At 36.4% G+C, this 12,929-nt stretch overlaps 2 protein-coding genes across 2 annotated transcripts; both read left to right on the top strand.

Moving 5' to 3' along the window:
* Nucleotides 1-467: 467 nt before the first annotated feature.
* Nucleotides 468-4,350, top strand: LOC132165392 (nucleosome assembly protein 1;2). Its single transcript, XM_059575927.1, has 12 exons — nt 468-605; nt 712-755; nt 978-1,073; nt 1,846-1,938; nt 2,297-2,381; nt 2,686-2,747; nt 2,833-3,017; nt 3,133-3,310; nt 3,399-3,442; nt 3,557-3,761; nt 3,867-3,884; nt 4,044-4,350. Exons 1-12 carry the CDS (start codon nt 560-562, stop codon nt 4,110-4,112), a joined length of 1,125 nt encoding a protein of 374 aa, XP_059431910.1. The 5' UTR covers nt 468-559; the 3' UTR covers nt 4,113-4,350.
* Nucleotides 4,351-6,535: 2,185 nt separating this feature from the next.
* On the top strand, nt 6,536-12,077 carry LOC132165391 (DNA repair protein recA homolog 3, mitochondrial). Its single transcript, XM_059575926.1, has 8 exons — nt 6,536-6,791; nt 7,263-7,320; nt 7,673-7,890; nt 8,362-8,449; nt 9,106-9,278; nt 9,623-9,769; nt 10,224-10,358; nt 11,302-12,077. Exons 1-8 carry the CDS (start codon nt 6,735-6,737, stop codon nt 11,677-11,679), a joined length of 1,254 nt encoding a protein of 417 aa, XP_059431909.1. The 5' UTR covers nt 6,536-6,734; the 3' UTR covers nt 11,680-12,077.
* The last annotated feature ends 852 nt before the right edge of the window (nt 12,078-12,929 follow it).

The following is a 12,929-nucleotide window of genomic DNA, read 5'->3' as shown; positions in this document are numbered from 1 at the left end:
TAAGGGTGTGTTTGACACTATGATTTTGTAGATAAAAAGTGCGGTTTTAAACTAAATTGTAACAAATGGATCGTTTGGAATGACATTTTTAAAAAATTGCGATTTTAAAAACGTAGAACATATGTGTTTTCAAAATTGCTACACTTAACTATGTTTTTTTAAATTATGCTTTTCAAGTTGCATATTTTTTTAAATCGTTATTTTGAAATTGCAAATTTAAATAAACCCTAAAATTTATAAATATATCTCAATTCTCAAATGGATAGAAGAAAAAGCTCATTTCCATGGTGAAGGGCATTAACTTGTCTAGGATGTTGTTACCCAAAAAAAAAAAAAAACTTGTCTAGTATGCATATGGTTCCACTTCGAAGTTTCTGGGCTTGCAAATGCAGCCCAACACCTTTTCCTCAATATTAAAAAATAAAGAAAAAAAAAAAAAAATTAAAGCTAAGCGGTGCCCCAGTGATAAAGAGAGCAGGTTTTAAAAAGAGAGGCTAGGGTTTTAGCTTTCCATTGCTTCCATCTCTTCTTCGACCCTCGCAGCTCTAATAGCCAAACAATGAGCAACGAAAAGGACAACTTCAACATGTCCGATCTCAATGCCGGTAATCTCTACTTCTACGAAACCCTAATCTCTCCCTTTTTGTCTTTGATTGTTGTGCATCTTATATGATAATCTGCTTTTTGCTTTTGGCCATTTTATGTACGAAGCTCTCAACGAGGAGGATCGAGCGGGCCTCGTTAATGCTCTCAAGGTTAGTGAACTATTGTATAGATGTCTCTGTTTGGTTGCTTAGAATCCAACGGGAAATGAAGAGGGAGCTTCAATTTGTACGGATGTTATTTTTTCAATTAAGCATTTTAGCTGGTTGTTGATTGGACTCTCTTGTGCAGGAAATTTTTTTCTCTGTCATCTTATCTTTGCGTTTAGGGTTTGATTTGCTGATGATGTTAGGGTTTCGTGGTGTTTTGTGCAGAATAAGATTCAGTCTCTGGCTGGGCAGCACTCCGATTTGCTAGAGAGTCTATCTCCGAAAGTCAGGAGGCGTGTCGAGGTTCTCAAAGAGATCCAGGCATGTCTATGTTCTTGTGCTTGTGCATTCAACTTTCTTTGGTGGAAGTGGTTTATTAAACTATGATGTGATATTGTTTATTAAATTGTGAGTATATTCGTTTAGAAAATGCATGATAAGTTCTAGTTGTTGTGAGAGAATGCAAATAGACTTTGATTCAATTTAAGTTAATTAAGCATGGAACAGATCTCGAAGTTGTTTTGTGTTAGGGGTAGGTTTAGCAAAATTTTGAGTGTATCCAGAGCATGCAAGTCTGTCACAAACAAATGGCACTTGCGTGTGATTCACATAAAATGATCTTGCCATAAGAACTAACACGTTGCAAAATTATGCACAATGTCTAGGATCATTGAACTCCATACTAGGATATAAGACACTGGAAAAATCTAACTCCAGTTCAGTATTCATATTTTTTTTCTTGTTTTCAACATACTCAAATTGAGGAAGTCCAATTGAGCTAAGTATATCGGTGAGTCTCTCTATGAAGACCTTGTTGCTCTTTCAGAACATAGCAATGGGCAATTAATACATCTAAAAGATCCCTCCTGCTGCTTTCTACTGAAATGTGTTGCATTTCTGATTTTCATACAAACTTTTAGTACTATCGAATCTCAAGTTTTTCTATGAGACTGCTTTTATTATTGTTGTTTCATACATCATGTAATAAATTACATGAACATGCCTTTTGTCTTATGCGGTGTTGTGTTTTTGCTTTACTTGATCTATTCATATCATAAAATATAGAGTTTTTTAATTTTTTTTCTAATTACAGAGCCACCATGATGAATTGGAGGCAAAATTTTTTGAGGAGAGAGCTGCTCTTGAAGCCAAATATCAAAAGTTGTATCAACCACTATACACCAAGGTATCATACTGGTCTATATTCTGCACTAAGGACGAGAGTTGGTCGGGCTCTCTCTCTGTCTCTCTCACACACACTTCATGCTCCTTGTTGTCCATTCTTTTTTAGGTGAAAATGTTGTGAAAAATGAAGAAAGAATTTGTAGAATATTTTTGTTGTTGCATTCTGTACTTACAATTTGTTACTGAGGCCTATAGTTAGGCCCCTATGAGACATGCCTCCATGTTATTGAACCAAGCCAATTGCTTGTATTTCACCATGCTTAGTGCCTTGGATGCTGACTTCCTTTTAATTACTCTGAAAGTAATTGATAAGTGGTCATCTTTTTAACATATTTATCAATTTTACTAAATACTTGCAGCGATATGAGATTGTAAATGCTGTTGTTGAAGCTGAAGGAGTTACAGATGATGCTGCAAAGGAAGGAGAGGATAAAGCTGATGAAGGTACCTTCTTGAAATTAAACCAAGACTGGAGAAATTATTTTTGGATGGCAAAGTTATTTAAAGAAGATGTTCCAATCCTTGTATACATGGATGGTAGTGTTGTTTAGATTGCCCGTTTCTAATTTTTCTGAGTTTTTGCAGTTTGGTTCTTCTTTTTCCATATTAAATGTGGTTCTCTTTTATACTTCTTGTGTACTAGAGTTGCGCTCCTTTGTGCTTTTAATTAATTTGAATTAGTTATCATGAAAAAAAAATTGGGGGTGGGATTCATTGTAGCTTGATGCTGAATTACATGTTCATGCAGAGAAAGGAGTTCCTGATTTCTGGCTCACTGCAATGAAAAATAATGAAGTGCTAGCTGAGGAGGTTAGTATGGTGTATAATAATTTATTGTATTTGATGCTTCTATAAGACTATGTCAAATTGTGGTTTCCTTTTTTCATGCAATCAGATAACTGAGCGTGATGAAGGAGCTCTGAAATATCTCAAAGATATTAAGTGGTCTAGGATAGACAATCCGAAGGGGTTCAAGCTTGAGTTTTTCTTTGACACCAATCCATATTTCAAGAACTCTGTGTTGACAAAGACATATCACATGATTGATGAAGATGAACCTATTTTAGAGAAAGCGATTGGGTAACTTTGGATCCTACCTTGCTATTTTGCTGAATTTTTTTTTCGGACTTCATAGTTTGATTATTTTATAGGCTTGTTTACAACAATTATTTGATTGGTCCTTGTTGCCTTTCAGGACGGAAATTGAATGGCATGCAGGAAAATGCTTGACACAGAAGCTCCTTAAGAAGAAGCCTAAGAAGGGATCAAAGAATGCCAAGCCAATTACTAAAACTGAAAGTTGTGAGAGTTTCTTCAACTTTTTCAGTCCACCTCAAGTCCCTGAGGATGATGAAGATATTGAAGAAGATGCTGTATGACCAAATCACAACATCTTGAGAAATGGTTGATGATAATTGACTTTTGATTGTGTTTGACGTTAGTTTTGATTTTTTTGGTCAGGCTGAGGAGCTGCAAAATCAAATGGAACAAGATTATGACATTGGGTGAGTATGTCTTTTTTCGTTTTAAATGGAAATGCTGTTCAAGCTCTGTGGCTATAGTGGTGAACTGAAATCTTAAAGTCACCATATGAAGTATTCTTGTATTTCATACTATAGGTCAACTATTCGAGACAAGATCATCCCCCATGCTGTGTCATGGTTTACGGGGGAGGCTATTCAGGAAGATGAGTTTGGAGACATAGAGGATGATGATGAAGATGATGATGTTGAAGAGGATGATGATGATGAAGAGGATGAGGAAGATGAAGAAGATGATGATGACGACGATGAAGATGAAGATGAAAGCAAGACCAAAAAGAAGGCAAGTGTTTAAGCAATTTGGATTTGCGAGAATTTATTTCTAATTTTTGCTTTAAAAACTGGTACTAATGATTATTTGTTAAATTGGTTTGGAATGTTTCTGCAGTCATCAGCTGGACACAAGGTGTGATACCTGTTTTCCCATCCCCCCCCTCTTTTCCCCTGGGTGCCCGTTTCAGAAGAATATAAAACTATTCCCAATTGCTCTTATTTTTCTTTTCTTTGTTTATTGCATTTAATTTAACCAGAATTTCCTAATCACTTATGGTGTTATAATCTGTAGAAGAGTGGAAGAACACAAGCGGCAGATGGTCAGCAGGGCGAGCGCCCTCCAGAATGCAAGCAACAGTAGACTAGAAGAGTTTGTTGTAGCAAATGTTAAATGCATGAGAGTTGTGATGGGGTCACTGCAATGTTGATCAAAAAGGGGTTTTCTGGCGATTTTGGATGGTTCCTTTTACTCCTATATTTTTTTTTCCCTTATGTCATATGATGAATGATTTTTAGCCTTTTTTCTCCTTTTTGTTCATGTTGGTTTGAAGAGACTGGTTTTTATATTAATGAGAGATGTGCTATGATTTGTTGATGCATGTAATGGTCATCTGAATGTGAATGATTCCAGAAACTCTTCTAGTATATATCTATGTTTTTGTATTATCCAAACAAACAAAAACATAGATATGTCTTTGTAGCCCTTGTGTTCCGTTTGCTCTCATGTTCTCTTGAATGGTTTGACCTGTTACTGAGCTAGCATTATCTTTTCAACATTTTGCGACTAATTGTGTGATCGACTGTTGTGGGTGGTTAGACTAGTCTAGCAAGTCGTTGATGTTGAAATTCTATATGGTGTTAATTCTGTTTTAGTCTCCTAGTAATATTCTGTGCATGTCAAAATCTCCTGATGCGATGCTTACTATTTTGACTTGGAAAGACATCAGTCTTGGTCTTGCTATTTTTGTCGGCATTGTTTTTTCTACTAATTCCATGAGTTGTTGAGATGCTGCTCGTACAACCGTCTTACAACTCGTGACAGTTCATATTATATGAAAGATAAATGATACACAACTTCTTTACACTTTTAGGTGCATGCTTCTAGTATAAAAATTATTATTAAAATTTGATTTTGACACGTCAAGGACTGCACTTAAAAGTGTGAAAATGATAATATTTGTACGTTTTTCTTTCATGAAAATGAGGTTTTTGTTTTTTGTTTTTTCCTATTCATGAAAATGAGGGTTCATGTGGCAGTTTATTAAACTAAAGTTGCGTCCTAATTAGGAGTGGGTATCGGGGGAATCGGTGACGGTAGTCGGTAATTTCACCGACTTCATCTTAACTAAGTTTATTTTGACCGTTACCATTACCGATTATTTGGTGCCGGTAACGGTCAGTAACCTGTTACACAGAGAGAGACAGAGAGAGAGAGAGAGAGAGAGAGAGAGAGATAGAGCTTTGTGGGGTGGAGAGGTTCGGTTGGTCTATTTTTAGTCGCTGCTTTGCTGGCGGGCAAATCACAAACTAGAAAGCTGGTTCTTCAAGATGAGATGATGGGCTGCTGGATGACAGCCTTACGTGGTAATGGATGACAGATCAAGTTGGGGAATTTTATATTCTTAGTTCATAAAATGAATTGGAAAATTTTAAATTAGAAAAAAAAAAAAAAGTGTGAGAGAGAGGCTCGAGCAGGGAAGGGCCTTGTTTTATTAGGTTCCTTACATCCCCTTTCCAAATTACAAAGGATAGGAGGAATTGGGTGAAATTCCCAATTTTAAGAAACCACGGTCCAAAAAAGTTCTACCAATAAAGATAAAGCTATTTGTTTAGGGAGCACATCATTTACTCAAGCGCTCTGCGCTCATACTCCATGTAAAGCTGCATTTACACTTTTTCAAGTAGAAAAAGTTTAGGATTGTAGGGCCTTTTACTGATGATCAATTCAACCTTTGATAAAAAAGACATCATATGGGGCTGTTAGATACTAACGTTGCTTCATGTCACATCCAATAATATAGTGACATGTATGAATGAGTCATGCCACGTTAAAAACTCCAAATTATTAAAAAATGAGTAAGGTTATATACTACACTTTTATCTTACTTTATTGATGTGACACTATCAATTAGTCATTGTTAAAAAAAAAAAAAATCTAATAATTGATCAACAAAGTGAGCTAAAAGTGTGGTATATGTTCATAAGGAGTAGTTCAATTGGCTGTGAAACACGCCTCATAAAGCAGAGGTCACTAGTTCAAATCTCCCTTCCTCTTACCCTTGTGTAGATATGTTCAAAAAAAAAGAAAAAGTGTAGTATATAACATATCTCTTTAAACATTAGAAGTCTGACAACTAATGCTACATATCACACAAACATCCTATAAATATCTCGCAAAGCTGACGTGATAGAGTCTAATAAATATCTGATCAACCATTGTTAAAAGAAATATTCAATGGTTACTAGACCTGGCCACATCAATTTTTTTAAAGATATTTGTGAAATTTAAGTGTAATATGTAGCATTACTCATCATCCCATCAATTTTTTCTAAAGATATTTGTGAAATTTACGTGTAGTATGTAGCATTATTGAAACTTACGTGTTTATCTCAATGGGTTTTTACCATTTTCTTTATTACACCTATCAGCCCAAGAATGGTGGGCCCTTGAATATTCCAGGCTTAAAAATGAGGCCCACAGTTCCAATACAGCACATACGGCCCAAACAGCCCAATTTATTCACTCTGCAATAAACTCACACTCAGTGACTCACAAAAGGGAGGGAAACGGGAAACCAAACCAACAACCCTAAAAACCAGAGACTCTCTGTCTTCTCTTTCTCTTCTCTTCTCTTCTTTTTGTTTCTCATACTTGCACGTGCATGGAGAGGCATATTTGTGACAGTTAAGTTTCTGTTCGGTTTATCTCTTTTTTATTTCGATTCCGAAGAAGCTGTCTTTTGGGGGTGGAGGGTACCCGTCTATGGCGAGGCTTCTTCGGAGCGCTTCCTTTCTAAAACGCTCTCTGTTCGTTCCAGAGGTTACTCTCTCCATCCATTTGTTAGAGCTTTTCTTTTTTAATGTTTGTTTTGGGACCCTGTTGCTTTTACACCCTGTTTGGTCACCAAGAAAGTTTAGGACTGTTTCAGAAATGGAAGTTTGTAAACTAAGTTTTTGGACCCAAAAACACGATTATCTCCATTCAACGGAGCATATTGCAACTGGCTGGCTCAATGGAGTTGAGTTAGCTTGTTTCCAAGAAACAAAAACAGAAGTGCTTGCAACAGTTTCTTGTTTTTTAAACCCTTTCTGGGCTTTCATTTTCCGGGCAATCAAATGGGAAAGTAGAAATATGGGCATGTCTTTTTTCTGTGTTTGTTTATCTCAAGAAAATGTATGTTTTGTATAAATATTTTTTCAGGGTCTTATATGCTTCTTCTATAGTTTATGTTTTTCGTGCATTTGTAATTAACTCATTTTAGCTGATTATTTATTTGTCAAATCTGTGCAGGGCTTTAGGACAGGGATATTGGGGACATCTTTTCAGTTTCGCGACTTCGCTAGTAAAGGTGCTGAAAGTACTTTGCTTGACAAAAGCGTAGTTTGGGAGTTCTGAAGTTTATGATTTTGTTGTCAATACTGTTGTGTAACTCTATTTCCATGTTTTGGCATGTTATAAGAGGCATGAGTCAATCAACATGTAATTAAATTTCTGGTTTTCAATTACCATGCTGTATGATAATGAATAATGTGCAGTGTAATTTATCTTGGTAGTATGGTTAGATGCAACATGTAAGATAGATTTGATTCTGTCTGCTGTTGTAAAATCTGAGTGAATGTAATATAGAATTAGCATTTTCAACTTTGTTGCATGTCTTGATAAGTGGATCGTTAACAATCTCAGTTTCTATCTTCCTGAAGGTAGAAAGAAGTCTAAGTCAGATGGAAGCGAGTCCAGTGAAGATAACATTTCGAAGAAAGATTTGGCCCTACAACAAGCCCTGGATCAGATTACATCCTCATTTGGAAAGGAATCTATTATGTGGCTTGGTCTGTCATCCCCTTCAAGGCATGTCCCAGTGGTATCCACAGGTTCTTTTGCTCTGGATGCAGCACTGGGGACTGGTGGACTTCCAAAGGTATCAGCTCTGTTCCATGAAAATTCGTGGAACTTGACCTTCTTCAGTGTAATTCAATTTTCCTTGTCTAATGCAAATTATTTAGGTTGCTGGGAATTTAAAAAAAAAAGGTTTTGGGTGGTTTGCTGGTTTTGTTTCTTATGTTGTTTTCAGCCCTTTTCCTTTTAGTGACTGTACGCTAATTATTGATCTTATTCTTTCATTTTCTGCCACTGTTATATTTTCCTTTCAGTCACCTAAGTTAGAAACCTCTTTACTCTAAGTTAAATATTATGTTACATATTTCACTTATATATGTATAATATTTGTTTTACATACACAGATATTTTTATGTATATAATGCATATATCTATGAGTGGATATGTATTTCGTGTGAGCATAAGGATGGAAATAGACAGAGAACAGACTGTTTATTTCACCTGTGTGATATGTTTCGGCTGCACATAATATGCCTTTATCGGATCTCTGTAGGGACGTGTTGTGGAGATATATGGGCCGGAGGCTTCTGGGAAAACTACTCTTGCTCTACATGTAATTGCTGAAGCACAAAAGGAAGGAGGTCATTCTTATATGTTTTTGTAGTTACTTTTTCTAGCTTCATCACTAATAATAACTGGGTAAAAGGACATCTGTTACTATACGTCACTACAATAGTTTAAGCAACGTATTTTATATTTGTGAGTTTGGGTTAGTGGGTGCGAGTGTGCTTTTATGTTTGTTTTTACAGAACATGATAAAGTCTGTTTGAAGGACATTTTCTTTTTAAATCTCCTGATTCTGTGCAGATAGTTTCTCCATATATTGGTTTAACTGTTAGTTGGGTGGTGCATTCCATTTGATGCTGTCTATCCTGGCCTCCACCACCGATCCCAATTTTAGCTTTTTGCTAATTGTTTTGTTAAAAAAATGGGCTCGTTTCATTGATTAGATTGTTATATTTTAATAGCAAGCATAGGTTGTCCTATTATATCATCATTTTGATCTATAAAGTGGATACTCAAACAAAAAACACAATGGTTTTTAGGAAGATATTATGCATTATAAGATATTCTGGGTTTGCATTCTCATACATTAATAATGAAGAATCCATATCAACCATGCACAGATATAATAGTAATACTGTTGGTGAACTTTTAATTATTGTTTCCTTTTCAAAGAATTTTTCTATAGCTTCTTTAAGGGAAATTGAGTTTGTTTCATGCCATTTCTATGCAGGTTACTGTGTGTTCGTTGATGCTGAGCATGCTCTGGATCCAGCACTGGCCCAAACTATTGGGGTGAAAACTGACAAGTTACTTCTCTCGCAACCAGATTGTGGTGAACAAGCTCTCAGTCTTGTGGACACTTTAATCCGAAGTGGTTCAGTCGATGTTGTTGTTGTTGACAGTGTAAGTTTGGTGCTCAATTGGCTCGAGCTTATTTTGCTTGGTATTCAAGATCTTTGTTGGCAGTATTCAAATTCATTGTTGGTAGCTGCACAAATGTGCTTATTACTTTCTTGCAAAATCTTTTTAGGATGTCATATTCTTCTCCTCTCTCTAACTACGTATTCTGTGATTCCCTTATCATCTAATTAGGCTTTTTTTGAAAGATCTTCTTGCTACTTGCATTTTGTAGCAACATATGTGGCATAAGCACACATGATGGGTTACTTTTTTTTTGTTCATTTTCAAGTTGTTAGCTGCTGTTTAATGTTCTGCTCCGACATTAATAGCTCTATTTCTGGTGGCAGGTAGCAGCCCTTGTGCCTAAAGGTGAGCTCGATGGCGAGATGGGTGATGCTCACATGGCAATGCAGGCTAGATTGATGAGCCAGGCACTTCGGAAGTTGAGCCACTCTTTATCACTATCACAGACTATATTGATATTTATAAATCAGGTATCACTTTTGGTTATACTATCACAGGCACAGCCTGTTGTTGTATTATTTTGATGGCTGAGCTTGAGATGAGAGGCATGTGTATAATTGCTCTTGGGCTGAGCATCTTCTGAGGTGCAGTAAATGGAATGAGCTTGGGTTAACCTTGGACCTGGTCAGCCTGGACCAATATTTTTTTGTACTATTTTTTGTTGTTCAACCGGGCATTCCCAACTTAATGTAATTTTATTCTTTGTTAATTATAGGGGCTGGTTTGGAATTTACATGTCTGATGCCTTTGATGTAAATTGTATTGTGTTTAGGGTTTGACTAAGATTACTTCTTAAAAAAAGAAAAAAAAAAGTATGTATGATGTGTCCTCATAAAAGCAGTTTGATTGTCCTGATTTCTCAATGGCAGATAATCATGTCTGTTTTATGGTGAGACCTCCCTAATTTGATTTATGTATCTCCAGGTAAGAGCGAAGCTTTCTACTTTTGGAGGATTTGGTGGGCCCACTGAAGTTACCTGTGGTGGTAATGCCTTGAAATTCTATGCTTCAGTGCGCCTAAATATTAGGAGAATAGGGCTTGTCAAGAAGGGTGAAGAGGTATGACATTTCATCCATTTGTTTCACTCTTGAATTTGAACATTGTATTTGTAGGGGCTGTTGTGATATCTGTCATGTATACTCTATCTGCATGTGTAGTTGAACTCATTTGATGGGCTTGAAATGGGCTATTCTAATTTCTTAGGGTCCATTTGGTTTAGCAGTTTTAAAGCATGCGTTTTCAAAAATAGTGATTTCAAAACGTTATTAATGAAACACTATTTTTAAAAATGCAGTCAAGCGATAGGTAAGATCACAGTTTGGCCTTTAAAATCGTGCGTTTTTAAAAACCCACCCCCTTAATTGCGATTTGAACCTTTTTCTTTTTTTTTTTTCATGTTTTAAAACTACCATTTTTTTCAGACGCACTCCCAAACAAGATGCTTTCCGTGATTTTGTTCAAAAACATACTTTTGACCGGCAAAATCGTAGGGCGGGCCAAATGGACTTAACTTATATATGCAGTCATTTTTCATGTTGAAATTCTCTTTCCACAATTAATGGCCTTTGAACCTTAGGCTTGAATCATGTATACTTGAGTTTTGTCACCAGTCATTAGTCATGTTTGTGGTGAGTCCTTAAAATGTTGATGGATTTGGAATTTTCTGTCTTCTCAACTCTTGTACTCTCAGCTACTTGAACAAATTTGTCCTTTATTGGTGATTGGGGATGTAAAAACTTCTATTACAGCGAGAAACAATCAAAAGGATTTGATGCTATGCTGTGTAACTTGCGTGCAGTATGATATCTCATGTGATATTCCTCTTACTATCATATTGAGCGAACCGTGTTTTAGTAGATCTTGATCTTTCTTTCCAATCCCCACATCTACAAAACATGGGGAAGGCTGAAGACTCTAATTTAACAGTCCTTGATTAAATGGGTTTCATTTTGGTACATTTTCTTGATCCGTGCATCCTGATGAAGTTGTTTTGCTTTGCAGACTATAGGAAGCCAAGTTATTGTGAAGATTGTGAAAAACAAGCTTGCCCCTCCATTTAAAACTGTCCAATTTGAGCTCGAGTTTGGCAAGGGCATATGTCGGGAAGCAGAGCTCATAGACTTGGGAGTAAAATACAAATTTTTCTCAAAGTCTGGCTCATTTTACAATTATAATGACCAGAATTTCCATGGCAAGGATGCGTTTAAGAAGTTTCTGGCTGAAAATGAAAGTGTAAGAGATGAAATTACAGTAAAGCTCAGGGAGAAGCTGCTTTATGCTGAGACACAAAAGGAACCTGAAACAGGGGCAATGAATGGAGATCTTAAAGAAGAACCCGATTCTACTGATGAAGAAACAGTCACTGCTGTTGAAGCCTAAGTGTACATGTGAGCTTGAAGCGCGGTTGGAGGTCTTTCCTCTTTTTATCTGCCGACAGGGTTGATCATTCCCTGTGATATACAATTGCCTTCTCCGGGTTGATTGGTGGTACGTTCTTTTTTTGTGGGCACAGCTTGGTTTTAATATTGGGAGAGGTCTTTGAATCAGAATCACATGCAACTGTTTCTTATGGTCAAATGTTGAGGTTCTCAACGACAGTCCTGTAAAATAGATTTGTTTATAGGTTTAATATACTAAGCAACATGTATCGAATGGAATTTTTGTTGGTTCAGAAGGAGCAAGTTGGAAGGAGAGCAATTTGTCCAATTGTTAATCATATCCATAGGTACAATTTGTGTCTAGGTTGGTGTTCTTACATTTATCATTGGATTGTTTCTTGAGAGGCTGTTGGTGCTTACTAGTCCAAACTGAAAGAGCCGTAAGACTATCTTATTCCTTCCTAATTCCTATGAACATGTTCCAATTTGACATCTTTGAACTCTCTCTCTTGAAGTCCCATCCAAAAAACCAAAAAGAAAAATAAGAAAAATGAAGTAAGATGAGTTCAGTTGCTCTGGATTCTATTTCTAGCAATGATACAGGTTTGCATGAGGAAGTTGAATTTTATGATGCATTGGGTTCTTCTTCTTCTTCTTGATTCATCTTTTTTTCTTCACCTGCCCAATGTTGCATGGGTTCAATACCACGTTTGGTAGAGATTCTTGAGAGTCACGGGTGAGAAAAGTAGGGAGAAAGGGGAAATTCCTTGAAGGATCAAATAACAATTTCTAGCGGTGGGATCCACTAGCTTATTGAGATATGAACACAAGGAAATGTCATAGTACGGGGGACCAAAAAGGGGGGGATGAAAGAAACCGAGAATTTGCACACATAGACTCTTTGGTTCATTGTATTGGGACTCTTCCTTTTAGGAGCCTAAATCATGACAACTTTCTTCTTTAATTTCATTCTACTTTTTTGTCCCCTTAAAACATTTCTATATATGGGAATAATCTGGAAAATATAAGACGTGTTGGAAGGATCCGAGAAACGTCCTAGTACAAGCTTTGGTCCGACAGTCTAAATAGCATCGCTAATGGATTATACAATTCAATTTTGAATTTATTATGTCGTGTGTTGAGCTCAAGTCGGGTTGAGGCATGGCTATAAGACTATGTAAGTTAAACCATAACTTGACTTATTTAATTAAATGGATCAAACTACTAAATCACAATTTGCTAATTTTGTGT

Source organism: Corylus avellana, chromosome ca11 (genome assembly GCF_901000735.1).
Source record: "Corylus avellana chromosome ca11, CavTom2PMs-1.0".
Lineage (NCBI taxonomy): Eukaryota > Viridiplantae > Streptophyta > Magnoliopsida > Fagales > Betulaceae > Corylus > Corylus avellana.
Note: the sequence above shows the minus strand (reverse complement) of the source record. Positions and strands in the feature narration are given on the sequence as shown.